Raw genomic sequence first — 20,052 nt, 5'->3', positions numbered from 1 at the left:
AAGTTTACTCAAACTCATGTCCATTGAGTTGCTGATGCCGTCCAACCCCCTCATCCTCTGTTGTCCCCTTCTCCTCTTGCCTTCAATCTTTCCCAGCATCAGTGTCTTATCAAATGAGTCAGTTCCTTGCATCAGGTGGCCAAAGTGTTGGAGTTTCAGCTTTGGCATCAGTCCTTCCAATGAACATTCAGGGCTGATTACCTTAGGATGGACTGGTTGGATCTCCTTGCAGTCCAAGGGACTCTCAAGAGTCTTCTCCAACACCATAGTTCAAAAGCATCAATTCTTCAATGCTCAACTTTCTTTGTAGTCCAACTCTCACATCCATACATGACTACTGGAAAAACCATAGCTTTGACTAATGGAGATTTGTTGGCAAAGTAATGTCTCTGCTTTTTAATATGCTGTCTAAGTTGATCATAACTTTGCTTCCAAGGAGTAACTGTCCTTTAATTTCATGGCCTCAGTCACCATCTGCAGTGTTTTTGGAGCCCCCAAAAATAACGTCAGCCACTGTTTCCACTGTTTCCCCATCTATTTGCCATGAAGGGATGGGACCAAGTGCCATATTCATTGTTTTCTGAATGTTGAGCTTTAAACCAACTTTTTCACTCTCCTCTTTCACCTTCATCAAGAGGCTCGTTAGTTGTTCTTCACTTTCTGCCATAAGGGTGGTGTCATCTGCATACCTGAGGTTATCGATACTTCTCTGAGCAATCTTGATTCCAGATTGTGCTTCTTCCAGTACAGCGTTTCTCATGATGTACTCTGCATTGAAGTTAAAGAAGCAGGGTGACAATGTACAGCCTTGACCTACTCCTTTTCCTATTTGGAACCAGTCTGTTGTTCCATGTCCAGTTCTAACCTGACCTGCATACAGATTTCTCAAGAGGCAGGTCAGGTGGTCTGGTATTCCCATCTCTTTCAGAATTTTCCACAGTTTGTTTTGAGTCACACAGTGAAAGGCTTTGCCATAGTCAATAAAGCAGAAATGGATGTTTTTCTGGAACTATCTTGCTTTCTCACTGATCCAGTGGATGTTGGCAATTTGATCTCTGGTTCCTCTGCCTTTTCTAAAACCAGCTTGAACATCTGGAAGTTCACGGTTCATGTATTGCTGAAGCCAGGCTTGGAGAAATTTGAGCATTATTTTGCTAGCGTGTGAGATGAGTGCAATTGTGTGGTAGTTTGAGCATTCTTTGGCATTGTCTTTCTTAGGGATTGGAATGAAAACTAACCTTTTCCAGTCCTGTGGCCACTGCTGAGTTTTCCAAATTTGCTGGCATATTGAGTGCAGCACTTTATCAGCATTATTTTTCAGGATTTGAAATAGCTCAACTGGAATTCTGTCACCTCCAGTAGCTTTGTTTGCACTGATGCTTCCTAAGGCCCACTTGACTTCACATTCCAGGATGTCTGGCTCTAGGTCAGTGATCACACCATCGTGATTATCTGAGTCATGAAGACCTATTTTACACAGTTCTTGTATTCTTGCCACCTTTTAGTATCTTCTGCTTCTGTTAGGTCCATGCCATTTCTGTCCTTTATCAAGCCCATCTTTGCATGAAATGTTCCCTTGCTGCTGCTGCTAAGTCGCTTCAGTCGTGTCCAACTCTATGCGACCCCATAGATGGCAGCCTACCAGGCTCCCCTGTCCCTGGGATTCTCCAGGAAAGAACACTGGAGTGGGTTTCCATTTCCTTCTCCAATGCATGAAAGTGAAAAGATAAAATGAAGTTGCTCAGTCATGTCCGACTCCTAGCGACCCCATGGACTGCAGCCTACCAGGCTCCTCTGTCCATGGGACTTTCCAGGCAAAAGTACTGGAATGGGTTGCTATTGCCTTCTCTAAATGTTCCCTTGGTATCTCTAATATTCTTGAAAAGATCTCTGGTCTTTGCCTTTCTATTGTTTTCCTCTATTCCTTTACAATGATTGCTGAAGAAGGCTTCTTATCTCTCCTTGCTATTCTTTGGAACCCTGCATTCAAATGGATATATCTTTCCTCTTCTTCTTTGCTTTTCACTTCTCTTTTCACAGCTGTTTGTAAGGCCTCCTCAGACAGCCACTTTGCTTTTTTGCATTTCCTTTTCTTGGGGATGGTCTTGCTCCCTGTCTGCCGTACAATGTCATGAACCTTTGTCCACAGTTCATCAGGCACTCTGTCTATCAGATCTAGTCCCTTAAATCTATTTCTGACTTCCACTGTTTCCCTACTTTCTTCAATTTAAGTCTGAATTTGGCAAGAAGGAATTCATGATCTGAGCCACAGTCAGCTCCTGGTCTTGTTTTTGCTGACTGTATAGAGCTTCTCCATCTTTGGCTGCAAAGAGTATAATCAGTCTGATTTCCATGTTGACCATTTGGTGATGTCCATGTGTAGAGTCTTCTCTTGTGTTGTTGGAAGAGGGTGTTTGCTATGACCAGTGTGTTCTCTTGGCAAAACTCTATTAGCCTTTGCCCAGCTTCATTCTTTACTCCAAGGCCAAATTTTCCTGTTACTCTGGGTGTTTCTTGACTTGCTATTTTTGCATTCCAGTCCCCTATAATGAAAAGGACATCTTTTTTGGGGTGTTAATTTTAGAAGGTCTTGTAAGTCTTCATAGAACCTTTCAAATTCAGCTTTTCATCATTACTGGTCAGGGCATAGACTTGGATTACTGTGATATTGAATGGTGTGCCTTGGAAAAGAACAGAGATCATTCTGTCGTTTTTGAGACCGCATCAAGTACTGCATTTTGGACTCTTTTGTTGGCTATGAGGGCTGCTCCATTTCTTCTAAGGGATTCTTTCCCACAGTAGTAGACATAATGGTTATCTGAGTTAAATTCACCCATTCCAGTCCATTTTAGTTTGCTGATTCCTAAAATGTTGATGTTCATTCTTACCATCTCCTGATTGATCACTTCCAATTTGCCTTGATTCATGGACCTAACATTCCAGGTTCCTAGGCAGTATTGCTGTTTATAGCATCGGACTTTACTTCCATCACCAGTCACACCCACAACTGCGTGTTGTTTTTGCTTTGGCTCTGTCTCTTCATTCTTTCTGGAGTTATATCTCCGCTGATCTCCAGTGGCATATTGAGTACCTACCTACCTGGGGAGTTCGTCTTTCAGTGTCCTATCTTTTTGCGCTTTCATACTGTTCACAGGGTTCTCAAGGCAAGAATATTGAAGTGGCTTGCCATTCCCTTCTCCAGTGGACCACATTTGTCAGAACTCTCCACCATGACCTGTCTGTCTTGGGTGGCCCTACACAGCATGGCTCATAGTTTCATTGAGTTAGACAAGGCTGTGGTCCTTGCGACTAGATTGGTTAGTTTTCTGTGATTTTGATTTTCAGTCTGTGTGCCCTCTGTTGGAGAAGGTTAGAGGCTTATGAAAGCTTCCTGATGGGATAGACTGACAGGGGGATCGTATTTCAAGGGTTTAATAGTGAAGTGTTCCTTGTGGCTACCATATTGGACATTACAACTCAAAAATTCTATGAGAAACTTTGTTGTAGTACATAGAATGTTGACCTGTGCTAGGACGATTATCAAATTTCAATTTTGTAACTTATTATGTGAGCCTGAACAATTTGTTCAGTCTCTCTAAGCCTTAGTTCCTTTATGTGTGCAAAGTTTCTGCAATGATTAGAGTAGACTATATTATACAATTTCTGACATAATGTTCATTTGTTTTAAAAAAAATCAATGTGGACATGACCCAAGCTACACCAGTGTCTTACACAATACCTGAATTTTAGAGTCTGTATGTTGCAAACATTTATTGATTATGCTATTTGTTTTGTAAGGACCATTAACTATGAAGTCTACCCTTAAGAAAATTTGTTCCAGAATCATGGCCATATAAATATTTACTTTTTACAGAATTAATCAAGTATTACTTATTAATATCATATAAGTTCAAAAACTATCATAGAGAATAGTCCTACCTTACTATCAAGATAAACTTCATAAAGATGCTTTATGCATCTGAAAGGAAGAATAGTTACTAGGTATTCAAGGGTGATAGAAGGGAACTTGAAAATACTTGAAAGTCATGAAGGAATAAAGTTGCTTGTAAAATATAAAAGAATTTTAGTTTTGCAATGGATGGGTGTTAGGGACCGTGTTTGTGTTTCACTCCACCACAAAATTCAGATGTTGATACGCTACCTCTCAGTGGGATGATATTAGGCAATGACACCTTTGGGAAGTAATTATGTTAAGGTAAAGTCATGAGAGTGAAGTTCCCCTGATAGAATTAGTGTCCTTGTAAGAAGCAAAAAAGTGTAAAATTCTCAATGGTCTACACCATGTGAGGATAGAAGAAGAAAATGTCCATCTGTGATCATGGAAGGGAGCTTTCACCAGACACTGGATTTCTGATATTTTGATCTTGGGTTCCCCAGACTCCACGAATGTGAGAAATAAACATTTAATTATAAGCCATCCAGTCTATGGTATTCTTGTTACAGCAGCTTGAACTAAATTATAATTTTTTTAAAAATTTGAATATAGAGATTATTCACAAAGTGGGTTGGAGAAAGGACTGAAGCAGAGCATTAGGATTCATAGAGTGCTCTTGGTATTTCCTCCACGAAGCTAGTACTTCATTTTTCCTCATCTTAGTAAATGGTGTCACCAAATACCCACTTCTTTAGTTTTTCTCTTTCCCTTATTCTTGAGCTCTAATCTATCTGTAAACCTATTGCCTTTTTACCTGTGAAATGTGTTCTGTCACTGCCCCAGTCCAAACCATTTACTTCTTTCCTAGACCACTGAAAAAGCCTACTGATCTGTTTGCCTCTATTCTTGTCTTCCTATAAGCTACTTTCTTCACAGCAGAGCACTAATTATTTTTAAAAGCTAATCAGAATCTTTTAGGTCCCTTTATTTGACCCTCAGTGGCCTTCTCTTTCATTATATTCCATAGGGCCCTACATGATCTGGCCTATTTCTCTTGACCTCATCTTGTTTTCCTCTCCGCTTTGCCACCTGCTTTAGTTGCACTGACTTTTATTTATTTTATTTTATCTTTTTAGTGTCATTTGAGTATTCTTAGCTTTTTCCTACTTTGGACTTTTACTATTGCACTTTCTTCTAACTAGATTACTCTTTTTCTGATCTTAAAATAACTGCCTTCTTCTAATCTTTCAAATTCTACCTGAAAATCACTTTGTCAAAGGTACCTTCCCTGACTATTCAGTCTAAAATACACTGATGGTGAAGTCATTTTCTATTTTATTACACTGTTATTTAATACTAGTTCTTATTGTCATCTTACATTGGTTTACTATTATCTACTCATGTATTTTCTTTCTTTTCCACTATAATGTAAGTTGCTCGAGAACAGTATCTTGTCTGTCTTGTTCATCATTGTATCCTGAATATTATCCATGTTCTTAGCAAAAAAACAGACACTTAGTTAATGCTTGTTGAATGACTAGATTAACTTTTTTCCACCAGTACTATATTCTGTCTAGTAGAATTTCATGTATATTAAGAAGGAAAATGGATGTGAATTTATTAACAGTGTTTTATCATATATAAGAGATACTCGGTTATAAGAAATAAGAGAGGGAAAAAAGCCACACTCTACTGCTACAGCCAATGCATTAAGCACAGGATTTGATGAAGAGGGGAGGAAGGAAACTCTGTTTCCTCAATTCACGGTCATTCATCTTCCAAGTGGTTTCTTAAATCTTGGTGCAGAAAGTTAAATGATTACAAATTTGGTTGAGGGTAAAACCAGAATGGAATTGAATAGTCTGTTTTTGTTTTGTTTTATTTTTTGAAACTGAAATGTTACGAATATTTGAAATATTTTGACTGTGAATTCAGTTGACTCCAATTGTTTTTTCCTTCTATTAATAGAGGACTTCAGAAATAAGGTCTAATCCTAGCTAAGTAATGCATGATTATGAACTTTATATATATTTTAATATTCTCTCAATAAGGAAAACATTGTTATAAAAGGTCATTTAGATCACGACTCTCCAAACTCCCAGCCATGGACCAGTACCAGTACCAGTCCATGACCTATTAGGAACTGGGTCTCATAGCAAGAGGTGTGTACAGCTTATGAGCCAACAAGGCTTCATCTGCCACTCCCCATTGCTCCCAACACTCGAATTACCACCTGTACCATCCCCCACCCCTGGTAGCCATGGAAAAATTGTCTTCCATGAAACAAGACCCTGGTACCAAAAATGTTGGTGACCGCTGATTTAGGTGGTATTCCTATGAGATTTTATGGATGTTCTTCATCCGTTTAATGTTATTATTAATAGTTCTGTTCAGATTATGAATAAAGAGTCTGTGGTCCAAGTGTTTATTCATGTTAACATTTACTTTGTAAAATATTCTTCTTACAGGAATACAGATAGTTGCTGGAAAGAACACTGACAACTTCAATGCAAAATGAAGTTCTTTCTGTTGCTTTCAGTCATTGTGTTCTGCTGGGCTCAGTATGCCCCACACACCAAAACTGGACGGACATCTATTGTCCATCTGTTTGAGTGGCGCTGGGTCGATATTGCTCTTGAATGTGAGCGATACTTAGCCCCCAAAGGATTTGGAGGGGTTCAGGTGAGTATTGTTCATTGTATAAGTTGCAGACTTTGCTGTGCTGAGAGTAAGTGGTAGTATCCTCTGTGTCTGAAAGCTGGGACAACATTTTACCTCACAATTAAAGTACTCTAAGTAAAACAGTTTTCTGAGGGAAAAAAAAAATTGAAATTGTTGGCGACTTTGTTTTATTTCTAAGATAATTTTTTTCACCAGGATATTTAATAGTTGCAAAGAAATGTAGCTGCAAATACAAAGATTCAGAAGTAATTTTAGACTGTTGATTAGTTTCTAAAATATTCAGTGATATGAAGTAAGCCATAATTTGATGCTTATTAAGCTTGTTTTATTTGTAGATCTCCCCACCCAGTGAAAATGCTGTGATTACTGACCCTTCAAGACCTTGGTGGGAAAGATACCAACCAGTTAGCTACAAGTTATGTACAAGATCAGGAAATGAAAGTGAATTCAAAGACATGGTGACTAGATGTAACAATGTTGGTGTAAGTGAATTAAAGTTTTCCTTAAACATATTATATAGAAAAATAATTTATCTCTCTTGCCTCTTGTTCCTTGTAAGCAGAATAATTTTCATATATTTTGAAATTTTACTTCATACTTTAGCTACAAATAAATTTTATATTTTTTAATTTTATATTTTAAAAATATAAAATTTAGTTGTTACCTAATATTCAGCTTTTTTAATTATTTGTATATATGCCATTTGTCCACTAAAGAAGATGAAGGAGAAGTTTAAGGCCACAAGCTTAAAGCAAAATAGCAAGTTTTAACCCCTTTTTCTGTACACATTCCTCGGAAATACTTTTCCAGTTTTGAATAGGAAATTCTACTTATAATATTTACTGATAGGTTCATGTGACTTGTTTCTCCACCCATAATCCCAGGTCTTCCTTCCCGCAGGTTTTATGATGATATGTAATTATTTTCTCTTTGATAAGGAGGATAATGAGAGACAATACCTAATTTTATTTCTTCTGATCCTAAATAGATACTAGAGGCTGGCTTCTGTTTTTTAGGATGACCCATGTAATTTCAAAAATCAATAATCTCTCCTTCCTCAACTGATTCTGATCTCCTGCCAATAATAGTGTCTTTGCATTTTTTTCATAGTTTGGGGTTCATTTAATTTATCATACTCAGTGCTTACGCGGTCATGTCTGACCCGTTGCAAGCCTATGGACTATAGCCCGCCAGTCTCCTTGGTCCATGGAATTTTCCAGGCAAGAATACTGGAGTGGGTTACCATTTCCTTCTCCAGGGGATCTTCTCTGACCCAGGGATCGATCTCATGTCTCCTGCATCTCCTGCATTGCAGGCAGGTTCTTTACTGCTTGAGCCATTTGACCAAGTGGCTGGAATGCATGTAGGGCTTCAGTTCACAATGCTTTCTTTTACACTTGACTGTTGCTTTTCTAAGATGGTAAGTTATAAAATAACAAATATTTTGGAGTGTCATCAATGTGCTATAAACTCTAAATAATAATATAAATTTCTACCTCTGTAAGCCAAACTGAAATAGAAATTTTTCTTTCAGGTTCGCATTTATGTGGATGCTGTAATTAATCATATGACTGGAAGTGGTGTGAGTGCGGGAACGAGCAGTACTTGTGGAAGTTACTTCAACCCTGGAACTAGGGATTTCCCAGCAGTCCCATACTCTGGATGGGATTTTAATGATGAAAAATGTAATACTGGAAATGGAGAAATTAAAAGCTATGATGTTGCTTATCAGGTACTTAGAAAAAATGAGCTATCTATGCTTTTTATTATCCACATGTAGTTTACTGATCTCCATTTTAAATGTTAGTTTAGATTGTTTAGAAAAACAAGATTCCAAGTCTGTTAAAAATAATAATTTCAAATCAATATTTAAAACATTCTCTGAAATCTAATTTTTCACAATGAAAAATGTCATCCACTGCATTTTCTACATTCTCTATTTTTATAATGAAAAATATTTCTAAGGTATGTCCATAGTAGGATGTCAGTAACTTAAGAGACCAGTGCAAAGAAGGCACTATAGAAATATCTATGAATATTAATGAATAAATGAAAATAATTAAATGGATTCTCAGGTGGAGGTGATGTTCCAAGGATCAATCACAAAGTTTTACTTCTGTAGGTCAGAGATTGTCGTCTGGTTGGTCTTCTTGATCTTGCATTGGCGAAAGATTACGTGCGCTCCACAGTTGCTGATTATCTAAACCGACTCATTGACATTGGTGTAGCAGGGTTCCGAATTGATGCTTCTAAGCACATGTGGCCTGGAGACATAAAGGCAGTTTTGGATAAACTGCATAATCTAAACACAAGCTGGTTCCCTGAAGGAAGTAGACCTTTCATTTACCAGGAGGTATGTCAATACATGTGTATGCTAAGTCACTTCAGTCTTATCTGACTCTTTGCAACTCTATGGATCGTGTCCATATAAAATAATACCATTTATTATTCATCAGTATTCATCAATAATTTATCAGAAAATAAATGGCAGATTTCATTAAAAACAGTTTCTGTAGATTAATGGATGAATCATTTATATAGAAGAGTGTTCCTTAACCTCCTTTTATTCAGACTGTATGTTTATCATAAGAGGTTTTTTATGCAAGTTCTGATAATTTATATAGGTTGCAAAAATCTCTAAGTCATATAATGTCCCCAGAAGTCATTATAGAAGACAGATAATAATATAGTAATTGTCTTAAGACAGGTTATCTGACTTTAAATCTTGGCTAGAGCACTATTTAGATGTATAGTAAATTGATCAACCTGAGGAGCAATTTTTTCAAAATTTATCAAAAAGAATAATGATAATGGTTATATCTTTATATTATTTGGAGAATTAAAGAGGTAATATTTATCAAACACTGAGAAATATTGTCAGCCAGGCATTAAGTGCTATATAAATATGAGCTACTTTTATCATTTATGATTAAGACTAATTTGGACAGCATTCTTACAGGACAACAGGTTACTTTGTCATGCTCCTTTTAATATTGTAGTATATATTTTAGCAAAGAAAAATAAGAATTTTGATATAAGGAAAACTATTTGGGGCATTTCATAAAAATAGATAAAGCTATTTTCTATATAATTTTAACTTATTAGTTAAAATTCTTTCTTAAATGATATTTTTTTCTTCATTTCCATGAGGTAATTGATCTGGGTGGTGAGACAATTACAAGCAGTGATTACTTTGGAAATGGCCATGTGACAGAATTTAAGTATGGTGTGAAACTAGGCACAGTTCTACGCAAGTGGAGTGGAGAGAAGATGGCTTACTTAAAGTAAATGAAATATGATTTATCCTTTGAATTATTTCACAGATTTATTTGTGATATTACCCCAGCATGAGTTTTCTTCTTAATACATTTTATTTAGACAACTTTCAAGGATTCATTTATTAATAACAAGTGTTATACTTCCCTAACTGCTAAGGGATCATCATCATTATTTAGAATGTCAATCACAAAGAGGTGCTTTTTGAGATCCAAAGCATAATCTAGAGATTTTAATCTGTGATTTTGATCTAGAGATTTCAACATGACTCTACTAGATTTGACTAATGTTTGCATATAATTTTCAAGCCCAGGTTATTGTTAAAATGATTCTATAATTTATGAATGGCTTCCTACAATGAAGCCATGCTATAGAATTACATATATTAATCAACTAATTGATTTCAAATATTAACATTATAACAATATAATATTGAAGGCTTATTTAAACCCAGTTTCTCATTCTGTATAGTATGATAGTGGATGTTGGTCCTTCTAAAGCCCATCTAAATTATAATATACTGAAAATTTTAAAATATCTTTTATAACAAAAATCTTATATCTGTAACATGAATGTAATTTAAGTAATTCCTACATATATACATGCATGGAATATATTCCTAGATAAAATTAAGGTTCTTTCAGTTTTTAAGTATCAAAAAAGACACATTTTTCATTTTTACCAAGAATTTTATTGAACAACATATTCACCATTTAGTTCCACTATCTTCTGCCAGGCAACTTCATAATTTTATCTATTATACAGTATCTACTTTTCATTCTTTGTTGCAATTTTGTTTTTATTTATTTATTTTTTAATTAAATTTTATTTTATTATTATTATTATTTTTTTTTTACTTTACAATATTCTATTGGTTTTGCCATACATCAACATGCATCCACCATGGGTGTACACGTGTTCCCCATCCTGAACCCCCCTCCCACCTCCCTCTCCATACCATCCCTCTGGGTCATCCCAGTGCACCAGCCCTAAGCTTCTTGTATCCTGCATCGAACCTGGACTTGCGATTCATTTCCTATATGATATTATACATGTTTTAATGCCATTCTCCCAAATCATCCCCCTCTCCCTCTCCCACAGAGTCCAAAAGACTGTTCTATACGTCTGTGTCTCTTTTGCTGTCTCGCATACAGGGTTGTCGTTACCATCTTTCTAAATTCCATATATATGCGTTAGTATACTGTATTGGTGTTTTTCTTTCTGGCAGTTTTGTTTTTAAAATGGAATTTTTTATTTATGTCTAATTAGAGAACTGCATGCAGAAATATAATCAAGAAGTTTTTTTCCCCACTTAACGATGTGGAACCCAAATATCAAAGCGATTAACCTAACCACGCTGGTACAAATGATTTTCAATTCCTGATTTGGGTATTTTGAATGTGTTGGCTATCACATGTGTGGTATAACATTGATTGCTCTCAAAAGTGTCTCAATTTGATTACTATAAACTTCATCTGGTCTACTAGACCATGGAACATCATCTAGTGTGGAATCTCAAACATGAAGATAATGTAGTTTAAAAAAAAAAAAAACGATATAAATTCCTCCTTTTCCTCTGGCTTAATGAATATCATTTATTCAGTATAAAATCTTTATATGTTCCACATGTTAAGAATAAATGTACATTAAATCTTGAAAAAAAAAAAAAGAAACTTTGTAAAACTTCACAAAAATTTGCACTTTTGACACATTCAATCAGTAACAGTGCCTTCTCCATAACCTGCTCAAATCGTTTTTTGCATTTCTGCTGCTGCTGCGTCACTTTAGTTGTGTCCGACTCTGTGTGACCCCAGAGATGGCAGCCCACCAGGCTCCTCTGTCCCTGGGATTCTCCAGGCAAGAACACTGGAATGGGTTGCCATTTCCTTCTCCAATGCATGAAAGTGAAAAGTGAAAGTGAAGTCGCTCAGTTGTGTCCGACCCTTAGCGACCCCATGGACTGCAGCCTACCAGGCTCCTCCACCCATGGGATTTTCCAGGCAAGAGTACTGGAGTGGGGTGCCACTGCCTTCTCCTTTTGCATTTCAGTTGCATTTAAATGTTTCTTGAAATAGTGGGCTTCCCTGATAGCTCAGTTGGTAAAGAATCCACCTGCAATGCAGGGGACCCCAATTCGATTTCTGGATTGGGAAGATCTGCTGGAGAAGGGATAGGCTACCCACTCCAGTATTCTTGGGCTTCCCTTGTGACTCAGCTGGTAAAGAATCTGCCTGCAATGTGGGAGACCTGGGTTCTATCACTGTGTTGGGAAGATCCCCTGGAGAAGGGAAAGGCTACCCACTCCAGTATTCTGGCCTAGAGAATTCCCTGGTCTGTATAGTCCATGGGGCCTCTAAGAGTCGGACATGACTGTAATGAAGCATGGTATGCCAAAAATGCTGCTTTTTCTCTGCATCATTAATATTAAAATGGCTAACAAAAACTCACCAATTTTGATATTTTTTTTTTAAATGCATACTGCTATGACAGCTGTCACAACACAATCTAACTAAGTTGTTTCAGTTGAAAGATAACTAAGCACTACTAGAGCCATCTAATGGCAAAAAGCAAATGCAACCCAATATATCTATATATATTATATTTTAAAAGCCTTGAGAATAATTGTTTAATTAGAGAGAGCATTTCATTACAGGGTGCTATAGTGAAAGGAATACACATTTAGGTTATTCTAAAGTCATTGTAAAAGAATGCATATATGTGTTTTTAAGATTTGTTTTTTAATAGGAACTGGGGAGAAGGCTGGGGTTTCATGCCTTCTGACAGGGCACTTGTCTTTGTTGATAACCATGACAATCAGCGAGGGCATGGAGCTGGGGGAGCATCTATTCTTACATTCTGGGATGCTAGGTAAGAAACAAAGTTCTCCATCTTTAAATCTACATTTTAATGATGTTAAAAATATTATTTTCTTCTATAATGTTATAATTTTATGCCTTTTAGACTGTACAAAATGGGAGTTGGATTTATGCTCGCTCATCCCTATGGATTTACACGAGTAATGTCAAGCTACCATTGGCCAAGACATTTTGAGGATGGAAAAGTGAGTTTTGGTGCTGTCCAAAATATCTTTTTCTCAAACAAAAATAATTAATTTTGGTTTAATTTCTCATGATGGTATTACATTCACTAGTTTATCAAATATTTATTAAGTGTAAATCTGATATAGTGCTCTTTTAACAATGCAGTGGATATTTAAAAATCAAAAATGAATGATCTCTGTTGACAGAGTATATAGGTTGTTTCAAATTATAACAAATATACACTCTCAGCCAACCGGCCTACAAAAAAAAATACCCCTTAAAAATGAGGATACAGTGAGTAAAATGTATATTAAGGTATTTGGAAATTTAGTGAAGTTTACTTTTCAAACTGGAGATTTCAAATGTAGCATCATACAGCAACTTCATACCTCAAGGGGAATATCTATCTTCAGATAGATATTTCTCTAATTTCTAGTAGGTCCTTTTCAAGTTTAGAAGTCCACTACTACTTTTTACAGCAACTCATTCTATTCTTAACAGCCTTAATATTTAGGTGTTCCTTTATATTGACCCAACTTATAATTTCCAGTACAATTAGTCTTTTTTTTATTTCTGATGTCAGGAGTCATGGCATATGTTCATTTTCCTTTCTCCATAACATTTGCAAGGCTTTTTCAAGACTTCTGCATGCTAACAACTCTTAGTTTTATCCGTCATTCATCATACCATATGATTTAAGACAGATATTGATAACCTTCCTTGACATAATCTGTCTTTTCCTATGATTATCTTTGAAAGTACCAGTCAGAAATTTGGTCAATTTAGTAAAGGATATTGTTATATTTTGATTAATATATTTATTGAAAAAAGGAGAATGAAATAAAATAATATGTATTTAGCAATTATCATCTGTAAAGCATTTTTACATATCTTATTCAATTTTTATAGAAACTAAGTCATATCTTCATTTTATAGAAGAGGAAAGTGAGGCACAGAAGTTATGTGTATTAACTAAATTTTCCTTGTTAGTAGTAACAGAACCTGTTACTTATTCTTAGTAATAGAACCTAAGAATAAGAATTTAAATCTTGCTTTTTCTAACAATAAAGTCCTTGCCATTTCAATGACATTATACTCACTTCCAATAGTGATATTGAAAAGTCATTGTAATTCCTTGGAAAGATAATGAGAGGGTTAAAAAAAATCATTCCCTTGTTTGAAATACGGCACTAGAGAATGAAAAGTTAGGGATAAGAGAAATTCAGTAAAAATACTGAGCAAGTTGGATAGTAAATGAAGACACTACACAGACACAAATAGGACAGATTGGGTTCGGTGTACTAAATGAGTGGCTCAGATGGTAAAAATAAGGACACATGTAATGTTAAAAATGTAAGCTTTTATCAATAAATGGTGCTGGGAAAACTGGATAACTACATGTTAAAGAACGAAATTAGACCACTTCCTAACACCATTCAAAAATAAACCCAAAATGGATTAAAGACCTAAATGTAAGGCCAGAAACTATAAAACTCTTGGAGGAAAACATAGGCAGAACACTGACATAAATCACAGCAAGATCCTCTTTGACCCACCTCCTAGAGTAATGGAAATAAAAACAAAAATTAAAAAATGGCACCTAATCAAACTTAAAAGCTTTTGCACAGCAAAGGAAACTATAAACAAGATGAAAAGACAGCCATCAGAATGGGAGAAAATAATAGCAAATGAAGCAACTGACAGAGGATTAATCCCTAAAATACATAAGCAGCTCATGAAGCTCAATATCAGAACAAATAACTCAATAAAAAAAGATGGGGGGGACATAAGACCTAAACAGACATTTCTCTAGAGAACACATACAGATGGCCAGTAAACACATGAAAAGATGCTCAACATCACTTATTGTTAAAGAAATGCAAATCAAAACTACAATGAGGTATCACCTCACATCAGTCAGAATGGCCATCACCAAAAGATCTATAATTGAATGCAGGAGAGGATGTGGAGAAAAGGGAACCTGCTTGCACTGTTGGTAGGAATGTAAATTGATACAGTAACTATGGAGAACAGTATAGAGATTTCTTTAAAAATTAGGAACAAAATTATCATATGACCCAGCAATCCCACTACTGGGCATATACCCTGAGAAAACCATTATTAAAAAATACACATGTACCCCAATGTTCATAGCAACCCTATTTACAATAGACAGGACATGGAAGCAACCTAGATGTCCAGTGACAGATGAATGGATAAAGTTGTGGTACATATACCCAATAGAATATTGCTCAGACATAAAAAGGAATGAATTTGAGTGAGTTAAACTGAGATGGATGAACCTAGAGCCTGTTATATACAGTGAAGTAAGTCAGAGAAAAATAGATATATTAATGCATATATGTGGAATCTAGAAAAATGGTATGTTTGAACCTATTTGCAGGGTAGGAAGAGACTTAGACATAGAGAAGAGACTTGTGGACACTGCAGGGGAAGGAGGGATGGAAAATTGAGAGTAACATTGAAACATACATCACTATATGTAAAATAGATAGCTAGTGGGAAGTTGCTGTATTATTAAGGGAGCTCAACCTACTGCTCTGTGACAATGTGGAAGGGTGGTATTGGAGGGTAGGGCATTCAGGAGGGAGGAGGCATGTGTATACTTGTGGCTGATTCATATTTTTAAGCAGCAGAAGCCAACACAACATTGTAAAGCAGTTTTCCTCCAATTAAAAAAAAATTGAGCTTTTAAAATTGATTTTTTTTTTTTTTTTTTGCTAATTGAGGATGTTAATGATTGGGTCGGGCCACCAAATAATAATGGAGTAATTAAAGAAGTTACTATTAATCCGGATACTACTTGTGGCAATGGCTGGGTCTGTGAACATCGATGGCGTCAAATAAGGTAGGAATACTTATTTAGACATATCCTCTAATAATAAACTTTCTTAACATTTTGTTTTAAACTATTGAAGCAGTCATCATTATTTCACATGCTCTTTTTTTTTTAGGAACATGGTTATATTCCGTAATGTGGTTGATGGACAACCTTTTACAAACTGGTGGGATAATGGTAGTAACCAAGTAGCTTTTGGAAGAGGAAACAAAGGATTCATTGTTTTCAACAATGATGACTGGTAAGTAAATATCAGTTAAAAATGATATTTTATGCTAATATTCTTGGTTTATTCTTTTCCTGCTCATTTGCTTTTTTCATCTCTGAAAAATTCTTTAGATGGCAGATTAAGAAAACATAATGATCAGAAAAGGCCAGAAGAAAAATGATGATGATGACTCTTATTCTTTTGAGCTCTGTTTATACGTACTTTCTTTTCTAAGTGGAGTTATTTTTTGTGCACTCTTGCATATCTTTGGTAGATATGATGCACATGTATATGCCCCTCATATAAAGTACACAGCATAGTTAATAAAAACTTTGTGAAATTTCTAGAAGAATGTCTTCTAGGGATTTTAAATCAATAATGGGAAAATGTTCCCTCTAGTCTGAAATATCTTTTTCTATAACTTTTTTTCACCTACTCTACTATCTGGTTTTTTGGTCTTCTTTTTCACTTTCCTGTCTCTTTGTGACAAATACTTTTTAAAGCATATATATAATGAATACATATAATACATATATAGGTCATTTAATCACCTCAGGAGATTTTTGAGTTTTTGTCTGAGACATCTCATACTGATTTTCATTTATGATACTTATAATTCTCTACCTCTAGCATACTGTTTCCCTTATAGAACTATAGCTCAGAAGACCTCTTTGCAGGCAGTTGCAATGTCTTAATCCAAGGCCAACTTCCATTCTTCTTAGCCCACTCTAGGCCGACATATATTTCACTGACAAAAAAATAAATAAAGTATATACTTATCTTCCCCAAGAATTCATTGCTAGTCCTTTGATGTCTGTCTTTTGTATGTCTGTCTTTTGTAGATGGGAGAAACAAGTTTATGAGACATCTTTATATTTTGAAACTGTATACTTCTTCATAGAAATGTGAGATTATTTTTATCTGCAACCTCAATTTATTTTAACTTCTTAAAAAATTTTTGAAGAAATAATCAAATTTAAATTCTTGAAAGTAATAAGTATATTCTTAAGTTCAGACAAAGGCAAATTAAAAATATTTGTGTTTACCAAAGGTAGTAATTTTCTCTAAGGGACATAAGTCACTCAAATCTTCACTGATACTCTTCAAACTTTTTTTTTTCTATAAAATTTATTATTGACTAAGAAACTCTGAAGTCCTCTATAAGAATTTTGTTGGCTCTGATAAAACTATTTACATCCACTGAAGAGGTCTTTGTGTTTGAATTTTATTTTAATTGCGAAATTGACTGCTTAGAGTTCTATAGCACACAGTTAAACTATTTTAGAGACAGTCTCTAATCTTGATTTTACTTGTGGAGAATTCAAGTTAAATCTTAAATTTCATTTTTACAGGGCGTTATCTGCAACTTTGCAAACTGGTCTTCCTCCTGGTACATATTGTGATGTTATTTCTGGAGATAAAATTGGTGACAATTGTACAGGAATTGAAATCAATGTTTCTTGTGATGGTAATGCTTATTTTTCAATTAGTAACTCTGCTGAGGATCCATTTATTGCAATTCATACTGAATCTAAATTATAAAATTTAAATTATATATATGTATATATATGCCCAGAGAAATAAAGTTTCTTTTATTATATATGTAATATGTAACTTTTCATGATTCATTAATTTTGGTAAAAGCTATAATAATCAACTTGAACAACTCAGAAAAGCATAAAAAATGATAATTATAAGTACAATCAACATTTTGTTTCATTTTAGAAGATTCTCATTATTTCTCAAAATAATTTCTAAGAACTCAGAAAGGCATGTTGAAAAATATGTTTGTTGCCATTAACACCATTTGCCCAGCTATGTATCTTTAATCCACATCTGTATTTCTTACATAAAATGTTTCTAACAGCAGCACAGCATAGCTTATTTAATGATGATTCCCATACAGTCATACAGGTATAACACTTGGGTGTTTTTCACAATATAAAGACCCTTTCATGGTTAAGAAATTAAAAAAATAAAATAAATTATGTAGTCTATAGTTCTTAATTCTCTTGAGCTCACAGGTATCTTCTCCTACTTTATATTCTTTCTTCTTTTTCTTTCCCTTTCATGTTAATAGCTTTAACATGATGATGTTGTATGGCTTTTGTTCCATCTCTTAACCCCTAATGTGGATGTATGTTTAGGTAGGGCTTTCATGGCACCCTATACTCAGATTTTCTTCCTGATCTTTTAGCTATTTATTCTCCTTCACTTTGACTGTAAATTTGGAATTTGTTAAGTCTCTCATCTAGGGTTTCTTATAACTCTCAGTTGTTTTATTTTCATGATTGAATCAGAAAATAGAAGCCATATCTTGGAAACTCTCTTTTCACCCATAAATCTTGTATCTACATTTGCCCGTTTCATATTCTTCTTTCATCCTATCATAATGAGCATAGAGCACTTCATTTTACCGAAGTCCATGCCCTCCATTTTCACCTTTTTGAGGACTTTATTTCTTAGATTATCCCTTTTCTTCTGACTTAACAATCTTTCTTTTTTAGTCCCCTCTCTCAGCTAAATAAAATCCATGACTCTCAATTTTTCTCTTCCTTGTCAAACTCCTAAGTTTTCATGACACAGTCTCAACGTCCTCAACACCAGTCATTTTTCATCCCCTTACTCCAGTTTCCATCATTACTTCATTTAATCTGCTGTTGTCAACATAATCAAAAATATTTTTGTTACTAATACCATGTACTCCTTTATCCTCATCTTGCTCTGTTTCACTACACTATTCAATATGGAGAGACACTCTCACTTCCTCTCTTCCTTTGGTCTCTATGATTCTACTCTTTCCTTATTTTCCTTTTCCTTTGCTGATTGCTCTTTTTCAGTTTTTTTTTTTTTTTTTTGGATTAGCTTCTGTTTCACCTAAGAACTCAGTTGGATTTAATTCTCTGTCTCTCTAACCTCTAAGTGATTGCAATCATTTTCATGGATTTAAAACACATGCTTTGGCATAGAGACCTGAATCTGCCAACCAGAGCTCTTCTTCACCTTCACGTTTACAACAAATGCTTCACATCTCTACTTCAGTATTTCACAGACATCTCATATGTGGCATGTCCAAAATGTGACCTTCAATTTTTGTCTTCAGCAAACCTTTCATACTCCCTGCTGCTCTGTTTCACCACTTACTTAGAGACCTGTGATATTTCCTTCATTTTTTCCCTTTCTCTTAACTTGCCCTTTTCCCCCACATAAACCTTAAATCTACTAATTTTTATTCAAAATATTTCTTAATTCCTTGCACTTCCTTTCTTGTATGCTCTTCATTTTTCTTACCTGTGTTTCAAAACAACTTGTATCCTATTTGTACTGCTTTACTTCCTCAATTGATTTACTGGATTCCTTGATCGCTCAGTTGGTAAAGAATCCACCTGCAATGCAGGAGACCCCGGTTCAATCCCTGGGTTGGAAAGATCCACTGGAGAAGGGAAGGGCCAGAATACCCACTCTAGTATTCTGACCTGGAGAATTCCATGGACTGTGTAGTCCATGGGATCGCAAAGAATTGCACAGATTCACTTTCAGATTGAGTTCTTAAACAATATGTACCAGACTCTGTTCTGAGACTCAAGATTCAATAAAGACCAAAATAGAATACTATCTCATAGTATTATGGTGAGTGGTAAGAAGGAAAGTATAGAAAGTCATGAAAATACGAGGGGAATTTGACCTAATCCTGGATAAATATCTTTGTAGAAGTGGCCTTTGAACTGAGATTTGAATGATAAATTTGAGTTAGTTAGGGAAAGAGATGAGAAAAGAACATTCCAAGTAGAAGAGACAGAATTTCCTAGATGGGTTAAGGAGCTGGGTGAGTTTGAGTAACTAAAGATTAGTATGGCTAGAGGAAAATATAAAGAGGAGAGTTTGGGAGATGAGGCTTCAGATGCAGACAGGTATAACCATCCTGTAAAGAATTTTGGCCTTTTATCCTAAGGTAAGTGGTAATCCACTGCTCAATTTTGGAAAGGTGATGGTGCTGATAGTGGTTTTCTAATTTGAAAACATCACTCTGGATGCATATAGAGAATACAATGATTAGAGAAAGGGCTAAAGTAGATGCTGATATTGCAAT

General features: G+C 35.3%; 1 protein-coding gene across 2 annotated transcripts in view; it reads left to right on the top strand.

Annotated features, from left to right (window-relative positions):
- Positions 1-17,569, top strand: part of LOC109556002 (amylase alpha 2B) — a 72,850-nt gene extending 55,281 nt beyond the window's left edge. For both annotated transcript variants that reach the window (XM_019956963.2, XM_019956962.2), the window contains 10 exons: positions 6,364-6,577; positions 6,913-7,059; positions 8,112-8,309; positions 8,700-8,930; positions 9,728-9,861; positions 12,599-12,721; positions 12,815-12,914; positions 15,645-15,763; positions 15,870-15,995; positions 17,315-17,569. In XM_019956963.2, the coding sequence (XP_019812522.2) occupies positions 6,410-6,577; positions 6,913-7,059; positions 8,112-8,309; positions 8,700-8,930; positions 9,728-9,861; positions 12,599-12,721; positions 12,815-12,914; positions 15,645-15,763; positions 15,870-15,995; positions 17,315-17,504 (1,536 nt within the window). In that variant the 5' untranslated portion in view covers positions 6,364-6,409 and the 3' untranslated portion in view covers positions 17,505-17,569. The remainder of the gene's footprint in view (positions 1-6,363; positions 6,578-6,912; positions 7,060-8,111; positions 8,310-8,699; positions 8,931-9,727; positions 9,862-12,598; positions 12,722-12,814; positions 12,915-15,644; positions 15,764-15,869; positions 15,996-17,314) is intronic.
- The last annotated feature ends 2,483 nt before the right edge of the window (positions 17,570-20,052 follow it).

The sequence above is a fragment of the Bos indicus genome, chromosome 3 (genome assembly GCF_029378745.1).
Source record: "Bos indicus isolate NIAB-ARS_2022 breed Sahiwal x Tharparkar chromosome 3, NIAB-ARS_B.indTharparkar_mat_pri_1.0, whole genome shotgun sequence".
NCBI lineage: Eukaryota > Metazoa > Chordata > Mammalia > Artiodactyla > Bovidae > Bos > Bos indicus.
This window is presented reverse-complemented; position numbering and strand designations above follow the sequence as displayed.